The sequence below is a fragment of the Phocoena sinus genome, chromosome X (genome assembly GCF_008692025.1).
Source record: "Phocoena sinus isolate mPhoSin1 chromosome X, mPhoSin1.pri, whole genome shotgun sequence".
NCBI lineage: Eukaryota > Metazoa > Chordata > Mammalia > Artiodactyla > Phocoenidae > Phocoena > Phocoena sinus.
The window spans coordinates 129,615,904-129,635,731 of record NC_045784.1 but is presented as its reverse complement, the minus strand read 5'-3'; the positions used below and the strand labels follow the sequence as shown (position 1 = coordinate 129,635,731).

The 19,828-nt window shown below is 63.1% G+C and overlaps 3 protein-coding genes across 12 annotated transcripts; 1 reads left to right on the top strand and 2 right to left on the bottom strand.

The window, feature by feature from the left end:
• Positions 1–2,149: 2,149 nt before the first annotated feature.
• SSR4 (signal sequence receptor subunit 4) lies at positions 2,150–5,801 on the bottom strand. Of its 2 annotated transcripts, none has more exons than XM_032619828.1 (6): positions 5,671–5,801; positions 3,896–4,011; positions 3,038–3,112; positions 2,794–2,883; positions 2,470–2,535; positions 2,150–2,306 (listed from the first exon to the last, which is right to left on the bottom strand). In XM_032619828.1, exons 1-6 carry the CDS (start codon positions 5,735–5,737, stop codon positions 2,202–2,204), a joined length of 519 nt encoding a protein of 172 aa, XP_032475719.1. In that variant the 5' UTR covers positions 5,738–5,801; the 3' UTR covers positions 2,150–2,201. The 2 variants fall into 2 exon arrangements, with proteins under 2 accessions (XP_032475719.1, XP_032475718.1); XM_032619827.1 differs by having other exon boundaries at positions 3,896–4,014; positions 5,671–5,797.
• Positions 5,687–14,291, top strand: IDH3G (isocitrate dehydrogenase (NAD(+)) 3 non-catalytic subunit gamma). Of its 6 annotated transcripts, none has more exons than XM_032619821.1 (13): positions 5,687–6,204; positions 9,784–9,822; positions 10,104–10,115; positions 10,375–10,472; positions 10,798–10,910; positions 12,064–12,124; positions 12,222–12,354; positions 12,484–12,617; positions 12,877–12,979; positions 13,071–13,217; positions 13,556–13,650; positions 13,734–13,794; positions 14,086–14,291. In XM_032619821.1, exons 1-13 carry the CDS (start codon positions 5,722–5,724, stop codon positions 14,185–14,187), a joined length of 1,581 nt encoding a protein of 526 aa, XP_032475712.1. In that variant the 5' UTR covers positions 5,687–5,721; the 3' UTR covers positions 14,188–14,291. The 6 variants fall into 6 exon arrangements, with proteins under 6 accessions (XP_032475712.1, XP_032475713.1, XP_032475714.1 ...); XM_032619825.1 differs by having other exon boundaries at positions 6,081–6,204; positions 9,962–10,115; XM_032619822.1 differs by lacking the exon at positions 10,104–10,115.
• A 45-nt stretch (positions 14,292–14,336) lies between these two features.
• On the bottom strand, positions 14,337–18,991 carry SRPK3 (SRSF protein kinase 3). 4 transcript variants are annotated; one of them, XM_032619819.1, is made up of 15 exons: positions 18,862–18,991; positions 18,656–18,786; positions 18,407–18,515; positions 18,189–18,276; positions 17,803–17,890; positions 17,130–17,236; positions 16,883–17,048; positions 16,750–16,775; positions 16,179–16,308; positions 15,856–16,095; positions 15,664–15,764; positions 15,256–15,363; positions 15,115–15,184; positions 14,942–15,034; positions 14,337–14,801 (listed from the first exon to the last, which is right to left on the bottom strand). In XM_032619819.1, the coding sequence occupies exons 1-15, from the start codon at positions 18,918–18,920 to the stop codon at positions 14,617–14,619; spliced, it is 1,701 nt and encodes a 566-aa protein (XP_032475710.1). In that variant the 5' UTR covers positions 18,921–18,991; the 3' UTR covers positions 14,337–14,616. The 4 variants fall into 4 exon arrangements, with proteins under 4 accessions (XP_032475710.1, XP_032475707.1, XP_032475709.1 ...); XM_032619818.1 differs by having other exon boundaries at positions 14,551–14,801; positions 15,115–15,363; XM_032619817.1 differs by having other exon boundaries at positions 14,551–14,801; positions 14,942–15,184.
• Between the last annotated feature and the right edge of the window lie 837 nt (positions 18,992–19,828).

The following is a 19,828-nucleotide window of genomic DNA, read 5'->3' as shown; positions in this document are numbered from 1 at the left end:
TACCCGGTGGCTGCGGGAACTCCCAGAGGTTCCATTCAGCACAGCAAACCACTGGGCATCTGCTCAGTGTCAGGAACCCTGCTAAGTCCTGGCTGGGGCCAAGGCCCCAAAGACAGCAACTCCAGGGGCACCGTCTGTGCGGTGAGCCCTTGAGTAGGCGCTGGCTCCTGAAAAGACCCAGGATGCTGCCAGCACATTAAGTGGGTGAGGATACATTTAAAAATTCTCTTGAAAGAGCAATGTAGACCTCTTGTTAATTTTGCTAACTTGCTGAGATAGGCGTGAGCAAGAAACCTGAGCCTGCGTTCCCAGAAGCGGAGTGCCCTGCTGTCTAACAGCTGGGAGGGAAGACCCAGCATGTCACGCAGAACGCCAGCGGCTTCAAGGGGGGAAAGGGCTTGTTGATGAAAAGGGGCAAACACGAGACACCACCTTCCTCTTACCCCTCAGAGGCCTCTGGAGCTGGGGGCTAGGAACATCAACTCGTGACCGGCCCCCGCTCCTCGGGAGGGGACACTCCATATGGGCCCCTGTGAAGAATGGGATTCCAAGGACCCAGCCCATCGCAGAAAACCGGCTGGAGTTGGAGACTAAGGCCACCTGTTCCCTGAGCATCCCTCTCTGGCTGCTGGGGGCTCACTGTGATGGCTCTGGAGGCACCTCGCTTTTGCTCTGGGGTGGGGGCCAGGACAGGCCCGGATCCGAGGGTCCCTCGGCTGTGTGAAGGCTGGTGCTGGGGCTTGGCTCTCACTGGCTCCGGGAAATGTTGACACCAGGAGATCTGGAAGCCCTTGGCAACCGGCGCACTGGACCAGTGACTTAACTGGGAGGAGTGGTGGAGCTGGGATCAAAAAGAGCCGCTGGGTGGCCAACAGCTGCCACTTTCCCCCTTAGAAGGAGGAGGAGCGGTGCTCAGCCAGCAGGCGCCACCCGAGCTCCCACCAGCCAGCAGCTCTCGCCTGGCCTGGTCTTCAGGGGCCCCATGGTCCCTGTTGTGCCCGTTTTGGGAGCGAGGACGGGGCTCTTCCCCAGAGTCTCCCTATTCCTGCCAGCCACCCATGCTGACCCGCTTCGCTTGGACTGAGGGTGTGGGGCAGGGAACAGCTGGCGTCCCCTAGCCTGGAGAAGGTCCCCAGGCAGGTCCCTCCACACTCCCGCGGAGGACAAGGCCCGGAGGAGAGCCCCGCCCACTCCCGTAGGCTCTGGGCCTCCTTTGGGGTGCAGCCTCCCTGGACGCTGATCCCAATGACCCGTCACCGACAGCCTGGAGGAAGCCAGGTCACAGGTCCTTTGAACCCTAGGGCCCCCCACCTCTCTAGTCACTAGGTGGTAGCAGGGACACTGGGCCGGTGGGAGGGCTGCGGGTTGACGTGGAGCGTGGAGCCCGCACAGGGACGCCCGCCCGGTTTCTCGAGACCATCAGGTGCTCAGAGAGCGGGTTCACTGGAGGGAAGGTACACAGCCGAACTGGAAAGGGCTAACGATGGGCTCCTTGGAGGCTTGGGGGTCCGGGCCCTCTCTTGTGCCTTTCTCCGCGCCCCACCCGACACCAGAGGTGAGAGCATCCTGGGAGGCACCACGCTGGAGCGGGGAGCTTGGAAGGACCACCCCCCTGGACAGCTACCTGGAGTACTAGCTTCGACCGCATAAGCGCCACAGGGACGCCTGCAGCGCCCCCCAGGAAAAGCACAGGAAGTACTTCAGTGTGTGGTTCCTGCCCAGGGCCCTTCCGAAGGCCAGGAGGGGCCGTGGCTACGTGCACTGCTGACTGCTGGGTTTCGGGGAAGCTCCCCACGCCACCTGCCCTGGGCAGTTGCCCTCAAAATGGCAGGTGGTCAGAGGGTCCTTCCCTAAGCGGGCCCAGGCAGGAGAACAAGGCCACTCTTTGCCAGAGATTGGGGGGCGGAGGGGAGAGACAGCCCCGTGCCCCGCCCGGAACCAGGCAGGCAGCCCTGCGAGACGGTGGGCACTGGGTATTAGGGGGCTGAGAAGGGAGCGCTGACAATGGCCAAGAGTAAAGCAAACGTACACAAGGAGGAAGGGGACCTCCAGACCTGCCCCCACTCGGTGCCTGTGCCGTCTAGGCAGGCGGAGGGATGCCGGTCACCCAGCTCTGCCCGTGTGTGTGACACAGCCCTGGTGCTTGGGATAGCTGGTAACTGTTTATTCAAAGAAGCAGGGGGGGCGGGGGGGCATCACCCTCAGGCCTGGATGTGGCTCTTGGCGCTGAAGGCCAGGTAGTAGATCACTAGGCCGATGGCAGCGGCCAGTACCTCGGTGGAGACCCAGGGCCCATTCCAGGTGCCCTGCAAGAAAGGAGGCCAAAGTCGTTCTCGGGGGAGGGACGGGTGAGAAGGCCGGCCGCTCCAGCCACCCTCCTCCTGGGGCGCGAAGACGCACTGGTCCACCTGGCTCAGCCCCCGGCTCCCTCCTTCCCCTGTGCCAGGCCAGCCCCTTCTGGCCACTCACCCGATGGTCCACGCTGACTGTGAACAGAGGTGGGATGATGGATATGTCCTCGTTATTTCTCTGAGCCTGTGAGGGAGGTGCTGGGGTCAGGGGGCGATGCTGGGTGGGGTGGGAGAGGCAGGAACACCGGCCAGAGTCGTGGAAGGAGAAATGTGGGCGAAGGAGTGACACGGAAGGCACAGGGCCAGGTGGGGTGGGTGAGCAGGAAGGCGCCCACCGGCCATCCTGCTCCAAGTCAGAGAGGGGACCTCAGGGTGGAGCCAGCTGGGGCAGTGGGCTATGCCCCCCCTACTGCAGGCCTGGGTGGCCTTCGGGGACACTCACCTTCCTCAGGAGGCTGTAGGACTCCTCGTCAAAGAATCTGACCTCGTAGGTGCCTGCGTGGGCGCTCTTGTGGTCTAGGCTCCAGGACACCTGGGTGGGGTGTGTTCGGCAGGGGGTGGGCAGTGCACATGGCGCCACGGCCAGCGCATCGAATTCAAGAACCCCAGCCCTGCCGGCCCGGCCTCCAAGCCACACCTGTGAACGGGTGGCCTCCCGCGAAAGTGACCACCACAGCATCCCTTACCTGGTATCGGCCCACGTCCTGGCCCCGGGTAACAGGAAACTGTTTTCCACTGACGTCAGCATAAAGAGCCATGTTCTGGGGGAGGGGATAAAAGGAGAGTCACCTTCTCCCCTCTCTGGCTGCAGGTGAGGCCCCGCTCTGCCACCCGGAGTAGCACCCTCGGCCTGTGTGTGGGTAAGGAGGCCGCCGGGCACAGCCGGGGACTGCGGTGTGTCTGGCGGGGGTACTCTCCACGTCTGTCTCCCTCCTTGGGGGCCACATCTCCCCTACGCCTGGCCTCCCTAATGCACGGCAAGCCTGTTAACTGGACACGGGCGGGATGAGTGAAGTGTTCTTGTTTCTTCTCTGAGCCTGGAAGGGGGTGTCACGGTCGCGGACACCCGATGTGCTGCCTAAGGAAGACTGTACCCACAAAGGCCCAACTTCCTTCCTTCTCTGCGCCTCTAGGTTGCAGAGGCCGAGGCCAGGGCTGCTCGGTCTTGAAATGACGAAACACACGTGGACACACACTTCGGCAAAGAGCAACCAGCAAAGGGACGCAGAAGCCTGGGGGCTGACCCTGGCTGTCTCTCCCTTCACACGTATGCCCTTTCCACACACAGCAAGATGCCTGTCTGTATCACCGCACATAGATGCAGCAGAGCAGGCAGGTGAGGGGAATGTTCTTTAAGTATCTGCTAGAATCTGGCCTGGCTGTGCCCTGATCTCTCCTACACCTGGGAATCAAAACCCTGATTCTCCCTGTCCACACGGACCCCCAGGTCTGACCCCATCCACTGCCAGTGAGGGCCCCAGGTCTCAGCCTCACTGCTCACCTCTCGCCCCCGCACCCTCCTGGCTGAACCCCCACTGCCTCACCTGGACCCTGTTCTTGCAAGTCAGGGAGATCTCCACGATGAAGACAGTCTCAGTAGAAATGACGGCATCCGAGGTGGTATAGTAAGAAGGGGTGATCTGGGGCTCCACACAGGCCTCTGCTGTAGAGGCAGAGATGAACGGCTAAAGCCTGGCTTGTGCTTGCTGGGTTAGGGGCAGAAGGGACCACCCTAACCCCACTTCCCAGAGCTCATCAGCTGAGCACACGAAGGGCCCTGGACCTGCAGACAGGGAAGCCGTGTGATGCTTTGGGGCTGCGGTCCGCCCTGGAGCACCCTAGAAGCCCAGCGGGTGGCCAGGCTGCCCTCAATTCAGAGCCACGCGTGGCTCTGGACAGTTTACTGAAGGCTTCTTCTGCAGACGCAAAGCGTGGTGCTGCTGGCAACCTATGGGGGCTTTTGATATGAAGGAAAGGGTCTCTGCCCCAGACAGTTGACAGAAAGCCACGACTGGCCCCAGCGTTTCCGGAGGGAAAGAAATGGCAGAGGGTCTGGGTCCGTAAGCATAACTTGTCCCCTTGAACAGCGCTGCACTGAGAAAAAGGATGCTGCCGTAGTCATCTCCACACTGCTAGAGGCTAAAGGGAAGGAAAGGTGCCACCTAAATCACAAGGCGCCAACTGCTCTCCAAATGTGGTGTCCGGGCAGGGCCGTGACTTAGGCTGAAGCAGTCAGAGGAGGCCGTGGGACTGGAACGGCGGGAGGAAGCGGGAGGAAGATGCCTGGGAACATGGGTGGGAGGCGGTTCTCAGGAGCCACATCCCCCAGATCCTTCCACGCTCTGCTAGACTTGACCTTTTTCCTATGGACACGGGGGAGCACAGAGGGGCTTTATAGTTAGGTCTGTCCTTTCCAGGCATCACCGACTATAGCGTGGGGGGGTTCCTGAGGAGCAGGTGAGCAGGGTGCAGGCGGGGAGGCCAGTTAGGCTGGTGAAACACTGCAGGCATCAAGGGCGCTGGCCTGAAGTAGGGCAGGTAAAGTGAATGCACTGAAAGTGGCCCTGACCCAGTCCAGGCCCCCAGGCCCGGGGTGGGGGCTCCTGCAAGGACCTCCTCCTAAACAAACTTCTGGACTCCAGTCTGAGCTCAGCCCTGCCACTAAGTGTTAACAACCTTTCAAGAACGTGAAGCCATCTGACTCCGCCGGAAAAACCCTATAAGGATATGGCAAGGCCTCGGGGGAAACAAATCAACCGCCTGATCTAGGCACTCTAGGCCCACTCATCTTTCCCTCTTCAGTTCCTTTCTAACTCGCCCGCACTCCGGGCCCCTCTGCCCGGACCGTCCCTGCTCCCTCTTCACTCAGAGATCTCTTCCTGGAGAGGCCTGGCCCCACCGCACCGGGTCAGGTGGCTCCTCTCCACCGGCCCAGTTTCTCGCTCCGATCGCCCGGCGCTGCAGAGCTTTGCTCCTGTCCGACCCCCCTCCGGGACCGGGAGCTCCTGGAGTGGCAGCAGGGACGTGTGTCATTTCTCCTGCTGGAGCTGGGGCCAGGCGCACGGGAGAGGCTCTGGGACTCTTCCTCGCGGAAGTAGACGAGGGACAGACTAGACTGTTTCTCCCAGCAGCCCAGCTGCTTGGTAAACGTGTGTGATGCAAGAGCGCGTGGTGGGCTCGGCTGCCGCGACCAGAGACCACCTGCCTCTCTGAGGAAGAAAGCCCAGACCCCCGCTTCGCCCGCACCCCTCCTCCCCCCAACGCACCACCAGTCGTGGGTGAGAGGCTCGCCAGAAACGAGCTCCGGCCAGGCCGCTACCTGAGCAGCAGGAGAGGCCGGACAGCAGGAGGAGCGCCAGGGCGCCGAGAGATGCCAGCGCCGCCATCGCCTCTTCTCTGCCGAGGGAAAAAGAGAGCGACTCCCCTGAACACGAGGAGCAGACGAGGAAGCGCGACGCGTAAGAGGCCGCAGCAGCCAATCAGGGACCGGCGGGCCGGGCGGGCCTGTGACGTCGCCAGCGGCACTGACGTGTCCCCTCCCCGGACCAGGGGCCCAGCTGGCCGCCCTCCCCCACAAGATGGCGACGACGGCGGCGGCGGCGGGGCGGGGGCGGCGGCGGCGCTCTCGGCGCCGGAAGAGGGCGTAAAAACCGGCGCGGCCGTGTGCGTGCTCACTGCGGGACCACGCCCCCTCCCGGGACTTCGCGCCCGCCGAACTCTCGCGAGAGCGGCATCTGCGAGTCGGAACCTGCGGCAGTTCTCACTTTACATCATGGCGCTGAAGGTGGCGACGGCCGCTGCCGGCGCTGTGAAGGCAGTGCTCAGGCCGGCCCTCCTCTGCCGTCCTTGGGAGGTGAGAAGCAGGAGCGGGCCACGGGAATAGCCGCGGCGATCGCTGAGGGGTGCTCGCACCTCGCCGCGGTTAGGCCGGCGGCCCCCGCTCTCGGAGCGTCCTGGGGCCCGATTGGCTGCGGGTCCCGTGAGGGGAGGGGAGAGCGCTGCGGGCCAGGGTTGATTGGCCACCTTCGCTGTCAGTGAAGGGGTTAGCCAAAGTTGATTCTGGTCTGGCTTCTCAGGGGTCTGCATCTTGTGGCGGGGGAGCTCCCGATGGGCGGGGAGGGTGGACCCCGGGGGGCAATGTCACCTCCCTAGTGTCCTTGTGGGAAACCCCTCCCCCAAGGCGGTCACGTGGCCGGCCCGCCTTGCTCTTGCCCTCTTGGGAATCGGTTCCTGGCCGCCCTGCCTCTTCAAGTTTCCCTTTTGTGGACCGCTTTGCCACCTCTCCCAGTGGAGGTGGCGAATCGGACTTTGCCGGCGCCCCAGAGCCTCGTTCCCCCCCCCCACCCCCCCCACCGCAGGCGCCTGGAATGGGAAGGAGCTAGGATTCTTGAAGCTGGCGGGTTGGGAGGCCGCGAGGGCTTTGCTTCCGTTGTTCTCTGTTTAGGATCTTGGTTATTCAGGTCTGATTCCTCTCTCTTGACACGCTTGAATGAGGATAATTTAGTCCCTGGGTGGGTTGGAAGCCATCTGAAGCGTCATCGAGTCAGGACTGGCCCTGAGGGACAAGAGGTCTGATGTCTCTGGGCTCCAGTTTCTCCTCTGTCTCAAAGGATCCACCCAACTCTGACCTTCCAGAACTCTGTGACTTTGCTGACACTACTTGTGGACATGTCTTCGGCCATGCTTCCCCCCTCTGAGCCCTGGGGAAGACTGCCCTGTAACAGCTTCTGGTTTATGAAATTATGTTTAAAATGCTGACTCCTCCCACTTGCTCACCAGAGGCTTTCCAGAGGTCCCTGGCAGCTAGGCTCTTGCAGGATCTTGGTGGGGACATCTGTCTCCTCCCTGACTTCCCCCGTGTGTGCTTGTGTCTATATTGGGGCAGGGATGGGGGGGCAGTGCAAGGTTGCTAGCTGGGCAATGCCTTGCCCTGAGACTGGTTGTCCTGGGTATGGGAACCTTTAGAGATGAAGCCCAGATCTTTGGTCCCATTAATTGGGACCTCGTGGGAAAATATGCAGCCACCATTGGTACTTGATCCAACAGAAACATGCTGATGAGAGAACCCTCACTAAAATGTGGATCATGGGAGCCCTTAGGCTGGGACACGTACCATTCTGGACTCCTTTCTTTCTGTGGCACTATCAAAGGACGAGGGTAACAGTCCACCTTCCCGCTTGATGAACAAGCTGGAGACCAATGCATATATCCCATCCTGCCTCATATTGGGCTCCTTTGATAGGTAGCTTCACAGAATCTTTGTAACCTCCTGAAGGAAGGTGCCTGAATATGTCCAGAGCAAGGTCAGGGAAGTCACTATCCTGAGAGCTTTCGGGTCTTTGGCCAAAGCTGGATGGAACGTCTAGCATTGGGAGCAGGTGAGAGGGACGTTCGGCCCTGGTGGTAGTGATGGGGTCCAGGGTCTGGTGGGGTGTGGTTGCGCAGATGCAGAGCCAGGCCTGGTGTGAGCGCTGGCTCACCGGCACAGCCAGGTTACCTGCCAGGTGCCAGTAGACCTCAGAGGGCTGAAACCCAGGAGGAGTTACTGCTCGGAGCTGTAGGGGTCAGCCCAGCATCCCCTCACTGGCCAGCAGCCTTGAACACTGGCCTGAGGGGCTGGTGGGGTAAAGGGGGGCGTATGCTTTTGCATAGCCCCGTGTGCCCTTCTAGCGACTGAACAGCTTGCATACCTCTTCTTGCTTAATGTTTCCAGCAGTCAGATAAAGTGGGCACCTCTATTCTGTGGATTTCAGGTAAGGGTGGGAAGCTCAGCAAGGTTAAGCTATTTGCCAGCAAGAGTAGTAGATGGAGGATTTGGACCGAGGTCGACCTAGCCTCAAAGCCCGTCATATCTTCCTTCATTTTCTGATATGCTCATTCATTCAGTAAATGTTTTTTGTGTCCCAGCTCTGGACCAGGCATTCTGCTCGGTCTTGGGGTGACAGTAGGGGATCAGACAGACATGGTGTCCACTCTCAGGGGCTTAGGGGTAGGAGAGGGAGCACAGCAGCGATAACCTAGTGAGATTGTGGTTGAGGGGAAGGGAGTGGGGTGGGTAGGGCTTTGGGAGCCCAGGGGGACCAACAGCTCAGCAGCCTTAGGGCATCAGGGAAGGCTTCCTGGAGGAAAGGCAGTCTCAATACAAACACCATCCACAAGTTTGTATTGAGAGCCTACAGATAAGATGAATCCAGATACTGACAACTGCTAGAAGGAAAACAGAAAAGCCCCAAGTATGCGTTAGGCTGCAGACCCGGGGGCCCCATGGATCAGCAGAAACCCCCAGGGCCTGTTGTCCTGTTAGTCACCCCCTTCCTAACCCCTGTGCTGCCAGAGTTCTGTGCAAGGGGGAGCCTTGTGAAAAGCAGCCAGGGAGACCCAGGTGGGGCGGTCAGCCTCTGCTTTCTAGACTTCTAGCAGGAAGGCATGGCTCTTTGGAAAATGGCCACAGTGACTCTGCCATTGGCTGGAACGATCTGCTGCTGCCCCAGCAGGCAAGTGGCAGGGCATTCCCAGGCGATAAGGAGGACCTTGGCCCTGCCCCTGTCTCTGGATTGAAGGGGGCACCCAGGCGGGGCACAACAGGGAGGAAAGTGTGTGGGCCTGTAGCCCCGCTGCGGTGGGAGCTGGGACATGGGCTGCTTCTTCCAGGAAAGTGTGGGGACTCCAGATGGGTCACTCTGAGCACCTGTCCCATTTGGCTCGGGTGGCTTTTGCTCTGAAGCTGTCAGCCGTGGCACCGGTGTGACCAAGCGCGGCTGTTTCAGGTGGGGGGGTGGGGACATCTGTCGTCCATGTATGCCACGAAGCAGTTTTGCAATCCTTCATGAAAGCCTTCTGAAAGATTGGCATCTGCTATTCTTCTGCAAATGGTTGCATTTTTAGATTTCTGATTCTAGAGGGCTATTCCCCATGGTGCCAACAGTGCTTATCTCTGGGTGGACGGGGCTGGGTGCTATCTTCTTCCTCCCGATCTTCGTGTTCTGTCCATATGCTGCTTTTGTAACAAGAAAACATGATTTTTAAAATGATGTAAATGATGGTCGTGGTGGCCCAGTGGTTTATCATGATTTCCCTATTGTACTACGTTTGGTGTGCCAACTTTTCCAAGTTACAGACATCACTGAGCAGGAATAATTGGCTGAAGAAGACCAGAAACAAGAAAAGGTGGGGAGCGGGATGTAAACATTTTTTAAAACACCGACCAGGGACCTGAAGGAGGTGTAAAGCGTTGTAGCGACCCTCCGCGGTGCTCCGACGGGCTGGTCTGTGTGCTGTTGTGCGCTAGACAGTGGTGCACGGGTGAGGCGCAGGGCCTGTCTGGGCGCGGTGAGGACGCTCGCCTTCCCTGCCAGGAGCTCGGCTGGCCCTTTTGCCAAATGGGCTTTCTGGGCTAGACGGCAACCACTAGCGTCTGGGTTCTCTTTGCCAGGTTCTAGGTGCCCACGAAGCCCCCCGGAGGAGCTTCTCAGTAAGTACCCACCCGAGTGTGTGCGTGCACGTGCGTGTGTTGATGTTCACGTGTGCCCGCCTGTGTGTGCGTGGGCGTGCGTGCACGCGCGTGTGTCGTGCCTCTGGGCTCCCTGCCCTTCTGTGTCTCTCCCCCTGAGGTGCGGTCTCCAGAGCTCGCCCACCCCTTCTCCCCTGAACCGTGCTAGACGGCGCCCCAGGGAAACAGCCCCATTCCCCAGCAAAGCTTGTTCCTCCAGCCTTGACTGATCTGTGTCTTCTTCCTTCCTGTCCCGCCTCTAGCAACAAACAATTGTGAGTGTTTTTCTCATCTGCCTGTTAGGTTGGGGCTTTTAGTTGCTTTGGGATTGACCCGGGTCCAGGCGGGGACGGGGCCTGTTTCTGCTGTTGTCCTCCCGACCCAGCAGCGCCCCCCGCCGTGAGCAGCCCTGTCTGGGGTGGGTGGGGCAGGGTGTAGGGGTGTGGTACCCCAAGCTGGCGCCTCCCAGTGGGCCTTCCCACTGGGTCAGTGCTGGAGGGGGAAAGGGAACTGAAGGCCTCCCCGTCCTTCTAGCCCCCGTCGGCTAAGTATGGTGGGCGGCACACGGTCACCATGATCCCAGGGGATGGCATCGGGCCAGAGCTCATGTTGCACGTCAAGTCTGTGTTCAGGTACAGAGCCCCTGGGCCCAGCCAGGGGGACCCTGAGAACTTTGTGCCAAGAGGGGCAGCGAGCCAGTGGTGGGAGGCCTTTTGTCCCAGTGTCTGCGATCCTAGCAGGCCGGCCCGGGCACGGGGAGGGTGGAACCAGGCCCACTGACAGCGTTGTGGAGTGTAAGTGCACGCCTGTCAGCTGGCGCAGGTGGGCTCAGTCTCCCCTCAGCCAGAGCCAGGGCAGGGTGGGCAGCAGCAGGGGAGAGGCCTCTGCACCCAGTGGTCCAGGCAGGCTTCCCAGACGGAGGCCTGGGGCCGCCGCCCTGACCCTGCTCTGCCCCAGGCATGCGTGCGTGCCTGTGGACTTCGAAGAGGTGCACGTGAGCTCCAACGCCGACGAGGAGGACATCCGAAACGCCATCATGGCCATACGGCGGAACCGCGTGGCCCTGAAGGGTGAGCTCGGGGGCCAGGATGGGGCACCGCACGTGATTCGTTTCACCTCCAAGCCGACACTTGTCCCTGGGGCCCCACTGATGCTGCGATTCTGAGATCTCAGTGGCACTAGGCTCTGCGGGAGCCTGTCCAGGGATGGGCCCCCTTCCACCCCCTTCTTCCCTCCTGAGGCAGCCCTCTCTGCTGGAGTCAGCTTTGACCCTCAGAGTCTTTCTTCCCAAACCACATGTCACAGAGATGCAGTTGTAACCCTCTGCCTGCCGCCTTGGTTCCAGTCGGCACAGCTGTGCATGTCACAAACGGGAGCTTTACCCTTTCTGAGTTTGCCTTGGTTTGCGCCAGGTCCTTAACTGTTTCCATCACTCATTCTGCAAACTTCAGACCATTACCTGCTCTGTGTGAGGACTGAGTGAGCAAAGATGAACCCAGCTCGAGCCCCAGGCCCTGGCAGTCACGTGGAGGGGCAGCCATGTCAACTACAGGGTGCCCAAGGCACTCTGGGTGAAGGAAGTCCAGGCAGGGTGTGAGTTGGAGGGCCGGCGGCCCTGGGGGCCCTGAGAAAGCCCTCCTCTACTTGGCACCCTCTGACTGCCTTCTCTCAGCAGCTGCTGGCCCTCTGGATGCCCTGGTCCCAGCCAAGGTGAAGCTGTGGTCTTTTCCAGGCAACCCCTGCCTGCCTCTGAGCTGCAGCTCTTGTGCTTCCTCGACGCAGGGCCTGGCACTAACTGTGGCCAAGGTCCCCTTGCTGGTGCCAGCCTAGCCACCAGCCTGTTAGTAAGCAAGAGTGGTCACTTTCTGTCCGGCTAGACCCTGGCCTTGCCATTCCCCACCCAGGGTCTAGCAAGACCTTCTGGCCAGATGCCAACCCTTGTTCATTCATTCATTCGCTCAGTATTTATTGAGTGCGTGCTACGTGCCAGGAGCCCATCAGTGAACCGAACGCGTAGACACACATGCCCCTCTGCCCCCATGGGGCTTGCGCTGCAAGTTACGCTAGAGTGTTCCATGAAACACTTCTGCCGCCGGAAGCTGTTGTGTTCTTCTGTTGGAGTCACCCTTGGCACACGTCCCCTGGGTCGGAAAGGGGGATACGGTGGTACAGCTGAGCCTGGGGCGCCCTCTCCAGCCTGCTGGTCTTGTTTCTGTCCTGCAGGCAATATTGAAACAAACCATAACCTGCCGCCATCCCACAAATCCCGAAACAACATCCTTCGGTGAGAGCCAAGTGCATGGGCTGGGGGCTTGGCGGGGGTGGGCATGCCAGCAGAGACACGTTGCACTTGCCGGCTGCTTCTCCCCCTGTGCCCCTAGCACCAGCCTGGACCTCTACGCCAACGTCATCCACTGTAAGAGCCTGCCGGGAGTGGTGACGCGGCACAGGGACATAGATATCCTCATCGTCCGGGAAAACACGGAGGGCGAGTATAGCAGCCTGGAGCATGAGGTGGGGGCGTGTTGGCGGGCGTGAGCTCGGCTAGGGCGCTGGTCGGGGACGCCGTGCCCGAGGGGAACCTCGTGCTAGAGGGCAGGCTCAGACAGGCCGTGGGCCTCTTCTCGCTCGTCCCCTTCTCAGAGTGTGGCAGGGGTGGTGGAGAGCCTGAAGATCATCACCGAGGCCAGGTCGCTGCGCATTGCTGAGTATGCCTTCATGCTGGCCCGGGAGAGCGGGCGCAAGAAAGTGACGGCCGTACACAAGGCCAACATCATGTATGCCCCCCGCCTCGCGCCTCCGCGCTGCTGCCCGGGCCTGCTCTCTGGGACTCGGGGCCCGGGACTACGCCCTGTTGCCCGTTTCCCAGCTGTGGCCTCACCGCAGTGCACACCTAGGGGAGGTGGAATGGGATTCTGCCCGTCCCGCAGATGGCACTGGTTGTAGTTTAGAACCCAGCCTTCTGTGGCGTCTGCGTGCCCCGTCCCTCCAGCTGACGGTTGCAGTGGCCGAGCTGGTGTCCTGCATCCCCCTTAGGAAACTGGGCGATGGGCTCTTCCTCCAGTGCTGCAGGGCGGTGGCAGCCCGTTACCCCCAGATCACCTTCGAGAATATGATCGTGGACAACACCACCATGCAGGTAGTTAGGCTGCCATGCTGCGCGGCCCCCGCCCTGGGCTCCCGGGGCTGCCTGTGCTCCAGGTGCTGGCCGTCCCCTCCTTGCCCCACAGCTGGTGTCCCGGCCCCAGCAGTTCGATGTCATGGTGATGCCCAATCTCTACGGCAACATCGTCAACAACGTCTGCGCGGGGTTGGTCGGGGGCCCCGGCCTCGTAGCTGGGGCCAACTACGGCCACGTGTATGCCGTGTTTGAGACGGTGAGTGCCACCAGCAGTGCCAGGGCCCCTGGCTTTTGTGAACTGTAGCTCACAGACTTCCTAGGTCACCCGTTGAAAGTGTACGATTTATTGGTTTCTAAGATACTCAGAGTTGTGCAACCATCCCCACTCTCTAATTCCAGAACGTTTCCATCACCCCCAGAAGAAATCTCGTACTTGTGGCTGTCACTCTCTGTTCCCCCTTCCCAGCCCCTGGCACCAGAGTCATTTGCTTTCTGTCTCTGGATTTGCCTGTTCTGGACGCTTTACACAAATGCAGTCTACACTCGACGTCCTTGTGTTTCCCAGCCCCCTCCTTTTCGTCTCGCCTCTTCCAGGCTACGAGGAACACAGGCAAGAGCATCGCCAACAGGAACATCGCCAACCCCACGGCCACGCTGCTGGCAAGCTGCATGATGCTCGACCACCTCAAGTAAGTGGCTTCTCGATGCCGGGCCGTTGGCCCCCGGCCCGTGCCCAAGGCCGCGAGGACCAAAGTCTGCCCTTCTTTCTCAGGCTCCACTCCTACGCCACCTCCATCCGCAAGGCCGTCTTGGCATCCATGGACAATGAAAATGTGAGGCTCCCCCCACCTGCCTCCCGTCCAGCTCCCAGCCCAGCCCGGGTTGAGGGGCTGGAAATGGCGACCTGGCACCTTGTGCTTCCCCCAAGGCGGGGGGTTGTACCGGGCAGAGCGGGGGCCTTTGGGGCAGGAGCAGGAATAATAGCTGGTATTGCTGCCCTCCTGGTGGCGCTCCCAGCCCCTGCAGGCCACGGGGCACTGTGGGCAGCCCTGGGCTGCCTGCAGGCTAGGGCGCAGGCGTTGGCCGGGCCCCGCTGTGCGCCCAAGCTTGCCCGTCTCCCGCAGATGCACACCCCAGACATCGGGGGCCGGGGCACCACATCAGAAGCCATCCAGGACATCATCCGCCGTATCCGCGTCATCAACGGCCGGGCCGTGGAGGCCTAGGCCGTCCCCGGGACTGTCTCGGCCCGCCCTTTAGATCCCCTTCGCGCCCCCAGCACCCTGAGTGGCTCGGTGGGTGGACCCAGAATAAACCCACTTCTGCCCCAGCCCTTGGCCGCGTGCTTCTGTCACCCCAGGACGCTGGTGTTTCAGTCACACTTTATTAAGAAAACAGGCAGCACGCTTCCCATTCAGAGGGCCCTCTGCGAGGGTTGGGGGCAGAACGAATTCTGAAAGGCAGGCCTGGCCCTGGTATCTGTCTGCCCTGCTCGGTGGGGGGGGGGGGGTGGTGGTGGTGGTGGTGTGAGGGGGCGGTGTGAGGCACTCAGCAGGGTGGGTGGGGCGGAGCCGTCCTGCTTTCCGTGAAGGCACTGAGGGCTGGGGGTCGGGGCAGCCAGGACCGTCCCACGCTGCCCAAAGCACCAGCTGGGCCTAGGGGTTGAGCCAAGGGTGCTGGAGGCAGTCGGCCGCGCTGGCCCGCTTTTCGGGGATGTACTCCATCATGGGCAGCAGGAAGGCGCTGAACTGCGTGGCCTGCTCCAGGGGCCACTCGTACTTCTCCGTGAGCACCTCGTACAGGCCCCAGCGCTTGAGGCTGTGGATGTGCCGCAGCTCTCCTGGGGGCAGGCCGGTGGGCCTTAGGTCAGGCTCCACCAGGGAGGACTCTGATCTGGGACCCCTTGCTCCCCCTATTTCAGAACCCAAGGTCCCTGCCCCGCCCCTTGCATCCAGGTGGCCTGCGCCCGCTCGGCCCCACCTCTCCGGTTGAAGAACTCCCGGGAATAGCGGCCCGAGAGGGCAAAGGCCGGGGGGATGTCTCCCAGCAGCTCCACGATGTGGGCGATGTGGTCTGTGAATAGACAGGGGGCTGGGAGGAAGCCGGGCGGCCGGGAGACCCCGAGGCCGAGCCCAGGGCCTGCCTCCCCCTACCCTCATCACGACTGTAGTCTTCTCCGGAGTGTGGCTCAAACAGGTAGTCGCCAGTGGCCAGCTCGAAGGCCTGGAAGGGGCAGAGGGTGAGGCTGCGGCCGGTGGGCCAGCTCTGGGCAGGGGTAGCCCAAACGGATGTACCATGCACGCCGTGCTCCAGATGTCGGCCGGGGGCCCGTACTCGGCGCCGATGAGCACCTCCACGGCCCGGTACTGCCGCGTCTGGATGTCCTCGGTGAAGTGCTTGTGCTGCAGGCAAGGGGAGCCCTGGGGAGCAGCTGGGGCCATGGCTGGCCTCCCCTCACTGCCCCCCTCTCGTCTCCCACCTCCTCTGGGCCGTGCACCCAAGGAGCACAGTGGGGCTCACTCTGAGCCTCAGCGTCCCCACGTGTCCCGAGGGTCTGGCCAGATGACCTGAGGCTGAGGCTGGCCGCTTCCCTGTGGCCCCCCACCCCCTGCCGTGGGCCCAGCTCTGCTGACCAGGCGGGCCGGTGCTGGTTTCGGCTCAGGCCTGTGCCGCCTCCTTCATAGCAGGGCGCCCGCTCATACCACCCAGCAGGCGTTGCCCAGGTCTGCGATCTTGATCTTGATCTTGTCTGCATTTTGGGGCTCTAGGGGGTTCACCAGGAGGTTGGAGGCACCAAATGGTGCTGGGGAAGCAAGAGAAGGGAGAGAGACTGAGCTGGCCTGGACCTGCCCCGCCCGGCCCCGCCCACCTGTGCCTGCCGCTGCCTGACTTACTGCTGGGTGACAGGAGGCCCCCGGTCTCGCGTTGGTTGGAAGAGCCTGAGAGGATGGAGCACGAGGCGGGGGAGAAGAGGGAGCCCGAGAAGCCTGAGGTCTGGGAGCTGGGGCTGAGGCTGCGGCTGCCCCCGGGGGCAGGGGAGGAGGAGGCCGGGGAGGGGCCGGCCGCGGCCCCCCCAGGGTGGCAGCCAGAAGAGGAGGTGGAGCCGCTGCCCCCCTCTAGTCTTGAGCCAGCGTCTGGGGAGACGGGCGGAGGTGGTGTGTGAGCAGACGCCGCTGCGGCACGTGCCAGGCGGCCCTGCGCCCCCCTGGCCCCTCACCCTCGGCCTGGGCCGCTGCCTCCATGGCCTCCAGCCTCTGCAGGTCCCGAAGCCGCTCCTCCAGCAGCCGCTTCTGCTGGTTCCGTTTGCGCCTCATCTTCTTCCTCTTGTTTTTGGACAGCTTACCGGTCTGCCGTTAGAGCCAGGGTCACTCCGGGGTGCCCGTCACCCATCCCCTGAGCAGCCCGAGCCTCTGCCCGCGGCCTGCAGGCCCGGGGGCTCCGGGGACACCAGACGTGGCAGCGCCCCCTCACCCGCCTCCTGTCTCCCCTCCTGCCCGCCACTCCCCAGAGCTTGAGGCTGGGGAGGAACCAGCAGGCCTGCCCGTGGGTGCCAGCCTCCCCTAGGGGCCGCTCCGTCCCCTCCCAGCCTCGGACGCAGTGTCCTTCCACTGAGGCGGGGGCGAGCCCAGCAGCCACCCAGGGCAGTTTGGGGCACGTGGCCCACTCTGCGTATCATCCACATCTGGGCCACCCAGCCGCTTGGAAGTGCCACTGCAGGAGTGCTGGGGAGGGTGGAACCCGAGAGGCTGAGGAAGGTGAGGCCCAGGAAGAGGGGCGCCCCCACTTACCAACACCTCCTGGGGGGCACTGCTGACTGGGGGGTGGGGCAGGCAGAGCATGGAGTGTGACAGAAGGGAACCGAGACTCAGGCAGGGGCTGAGGCCCACGGGCCCCGCCCCGCCCCGCTCAGCCTCTTGGTACCTGTGGACCGGGATGGGGGCGGGGCCCCTGACCGCTGCCACTCTGTGGCCTCCGCGGCCAGGCGCCTGATGTAGGCATCGCCCACACACAGCAGGATGTTTTCAGGCTTGATGTCCGTGTGGATGACCTTGCACTTGGTGTGGAGGTAATCCAAGCCGCGCAGCACCTGGGGGGAGCCGCTCCTGAGCTCCCCCGGCGCCGCCCAGGCCGCCCCGCAGCGCCCTTCGGCCAGACGCCTGCCGCTCACCTGCCTAACGATGCTCTTCACGCAGGGCACGGGCAGGCCCTGGTAGTTGGACTTGATGATCCACTTGAGGAGCTGGTGGCCTAGGACCTCCAGTACCATGCACACGTCTTGGGCCGGGAGTGAAGGGCGGTCAGTGGGCAAGCAGCTGGGGCACAGGCCCTGCCCGCCCTCAGCTGGGGTGGGGGAGCAGCGAGCCTCGGGCAGTGCAGAGCCGGGTCTGGGAGGTCCCGGTATTGCTACCATCCCGGTGTCACAGTGTCCCCGTCACTCTTAGGTGTGCCAGTTGGGACAGTACCTTCCGCGGTCACCCTAGGGAGAGGGCACTGGAGGAATAGACGGGTTTCTCAGCCCATCTCCAGTCCTACACCCAAGTCTGCCAAAGAGCCTACGGACAGCCCCCCGAAAGGGAAGGCACTGCCACAGAGGTGGGCCCTCCCACCTGGGGGTAACCCAGCAACGCCCGTGGATAGCCAGTGCCAACCTGGTTATCCGCTCCCTGCCCCCCACCACAGAAACACAAATCCCCAAAGTGGTGATGGAGATATTTCGCAGTGTCACTGGAAGGGATAATCCCCATCGTGCAGATCGGCAAACTGAGGCCCTAGGAGCTGGGAAGGCACGAGCCAGCTGGCCCCTGCGCTGCCACACTGCTTGCTCAGCCTACGAAGGATACGGACTCCATTAACCCCAGAGATCCTGAAGTCGTCGATGAGCTGGACAATGGTTTCTCTCTTGGGGTCACTGGGGTCGCTGTCTCGGACCTGGAGCAAAAGCCAAGGGGCCACAGACGGCTGCCACCTGCCCCTCGCCAGCTGCTCCCCGGGCGGCCCCTCTGGGGTGGGGGCCTCCCTCCCGCCCCAGCTGGGCCCCGCTGGAAGAAAGGCTGCCGGCCCGCCCTTGCCCGCTCCTCGGGTCCTCCCACTCCACGGAGCCAGCTGGAGCCTGCCCCTCCGGGAGCCCTGCCCCCACCCCCGCGGAGCCCCGGCAGGCCTTGCACCCACATTGCCAGGCCCTGGGCGGCTCCTGGGGCGCTGGGAGCGGGTAGGGGAGGCGCCTCACACATTTCAGGAGCTTGATCTCATCCACAGCTGTCTCCGTGTAATGCCCTGCGCTCTTCACCACTTTGAGGGCCACGAAGCGCTTGCGCCTGCGACACCGAGACCCGCGTCGGCTGCCGGCACCGGCCAGACCCACGGGGCCGTCGCCGTGGCCTCAGCGGTGCCCAAGGGCAGGACCCCAGCTGGCGTGGGGCCTCGGGGGGTGGAGGGGGCACTCACTGGATGTCCCAGCAGAGCCAGACGGTGGAGAAGTGGCCCCAGCCCAGCTTGCGCACCACGTGGTACCGCCCATTGAACAGGTCCCCGATCTTCACGGGGTAGTAGCCACCTGGGGAAGGGAGCCCGTCGGGCGCGGTGGGGGTGTTGCCTTCCCCGTGCCCAGGACAGCGCGGCCCGCCGGCGCCCGGCCCACGTGGGCTGGCCCTGGCCCTGGCCCCTCCCCGCGGGCGGCGCCGAGGCAGGCCTCACCCTTGCAGTAGTCCTTGGCATCCTCCTGCTCCTCGTCGTCGGAGCCTAGTAGCCCCCGTAGTATCCGTGGCGCCGGCGCGGCGGGGGCCCGTTCGGAGCCTGAGGACTCGGGCCCACAGGAGGCCTGCGAGCTGTGGGTGGGGTGGGTGGGCGGTGAGCGCGCGCGCGAGGCGCCGGGGGCCCCGGGCGCCCAGGCCGAGCCCTACCTGCTGCTGCTGCTGCTGCTGCCGCTGTCCCCGCCGCCACCCAGCGCGCTGGTGCTCATCCCGGCAGCGCTGCCCGCGGCTCCGGCGCCCCGGGCGGCTGCTCCTGTGGGGCCCGGCCGCGGCCTGCGCATTTATAGCCTCGGCCGCTGATCTCACCCGCCTTTATAAATAGCCTCCCAGCTGCTCGGCTGTGGGCAAGGTATGCAGCGGGGAGGGGGCGGCGACGGCGGCCTTGGAGGGCCCGGCCCCCAGGACGAGGCCCCCCGCCCCCCCCGGGGCTGGCAGAGGGCACCACTCCACCGACACGGTGTGACACATCCTCCACAGTGAGCTCCCTCGCACCCCAGGGCCAAGGGGTCACCCACGCTGGGATGTGGTGACGCGGGCCCCAGGCCGAGCCCCTGCGCCTCAGGGCTGGCAGAGGGGACCGTTGAGTAGGCATGTGGCGGTGACCTGGTCCTCAGACTGAATCCCTGTGCTCCAGAGCCCGCTGACGGGGACAGCCACACAAGGGCACTGCGGGCATGGCGGGCCGGGCTTTCACCCCTGCTCACGTGCCCTAGGGTGCCGGTGACACTCTGGGAACATTCTCTGGCTTCCTGTTTGGCCCTTGGGGGAGCCTTCCCAGAGGCGATCCCTGCCATTCCCACGGGTACCTCATTCCCTGCCCCCTCTCTGCTGGGTCCCCGCTTTTCCGATGGCTCCTTGATCCCCAAGACAGGCTGGGGCCCTCCTGTCCCTCAGTGTAGCGTCGCTGGGGGCCCTGGCCAGGCAAAGGTCAGGGGCGTGAGCTGCGGGCAGCTCTTCCCACCACAGGTGTCGGGCCTGAGTGACGGCCTGGGGATGGCCCGCCTGGGACTCTACTGCTGCACGGTCTCTCCCGGCTCCCTGCGGCCCAGCCCTCCCTTGCTTACTGGCTCCAAGACGTGCACATATCCACGTAGGAGGCGTAGGGAGCTGTTCTTCC

Excerpts from the sequence above, each read along its gene's own strand:
- IDH3G (XM_032619820.1), top strand. The coding sequence starts at position 5,722 with ATGCCAGCGCCGCCATCGCCTCTTCTCTGCCGAGGGAAAAAGAGAGCG. Across the intron at positions 10,473-10,797 it reads CACGTCAAGTCTGTGTTCAG|GCATGCGTGCGTGCCTGTGG; the intron begins GTACAGAGCCCC and ends GCTCTGCCCCAG. Across the intron at positions 12,355-12,483 it reads ATAGCAGCCTGGAGCATGAG|AGTGTGGCAGGGGTGGTGGA; the intron begins GTGGGGGCGTGT and ends TCCCCTTCTCAG.
- SRPK3 (XM_032619816.1), bottom strand. The coding sequence starts at position 18,920 with ATGAGCACCAGCGCGCTGGGTGGCGGCGGGGACAGCGGCAGCAGCAGC. Across the intron at positions 15,765-15,855 it reads GGGCCTCCTGTCACCCAGCA|CACCATTTGGTGCCTCCAAC; the intron begins GTAAGTCAGGCA and ends TTGCTTCCCCAG. Across the intron at positions 14,802-14,941 it reads GGAGTTCTTCAACCGGAGAG|GAGAGCTGCGGCACATCCAC; the intron begins GTGGGGCCGAGC and ends GCCTGCCCCCAG.
- SSR4 (XM_032619827.1), bottom strand. The coding sequence starts at position 5,737 with ATGGCGGCGCTGGCATCTCTCGGCGCCCTGGCGCTCCTCCTGCTGTCC. Across the intron at positions 4,015-5,670 it reads CGGCCTCTCCTGCTGCTCAG|CAGAGGCCTGTGTGGAGCCC; the intron begins GTAGCGGCCTGG and ends CTGCCTCTACAG. Across the intron at positions 3,113-3,895 it reads CTTGCAAGAACAGGGTCCAG|AACATGGCTCTTTATGCTGA; the intron begins GTGAGGCAGTGG and ends CCCCTCCCCCAG.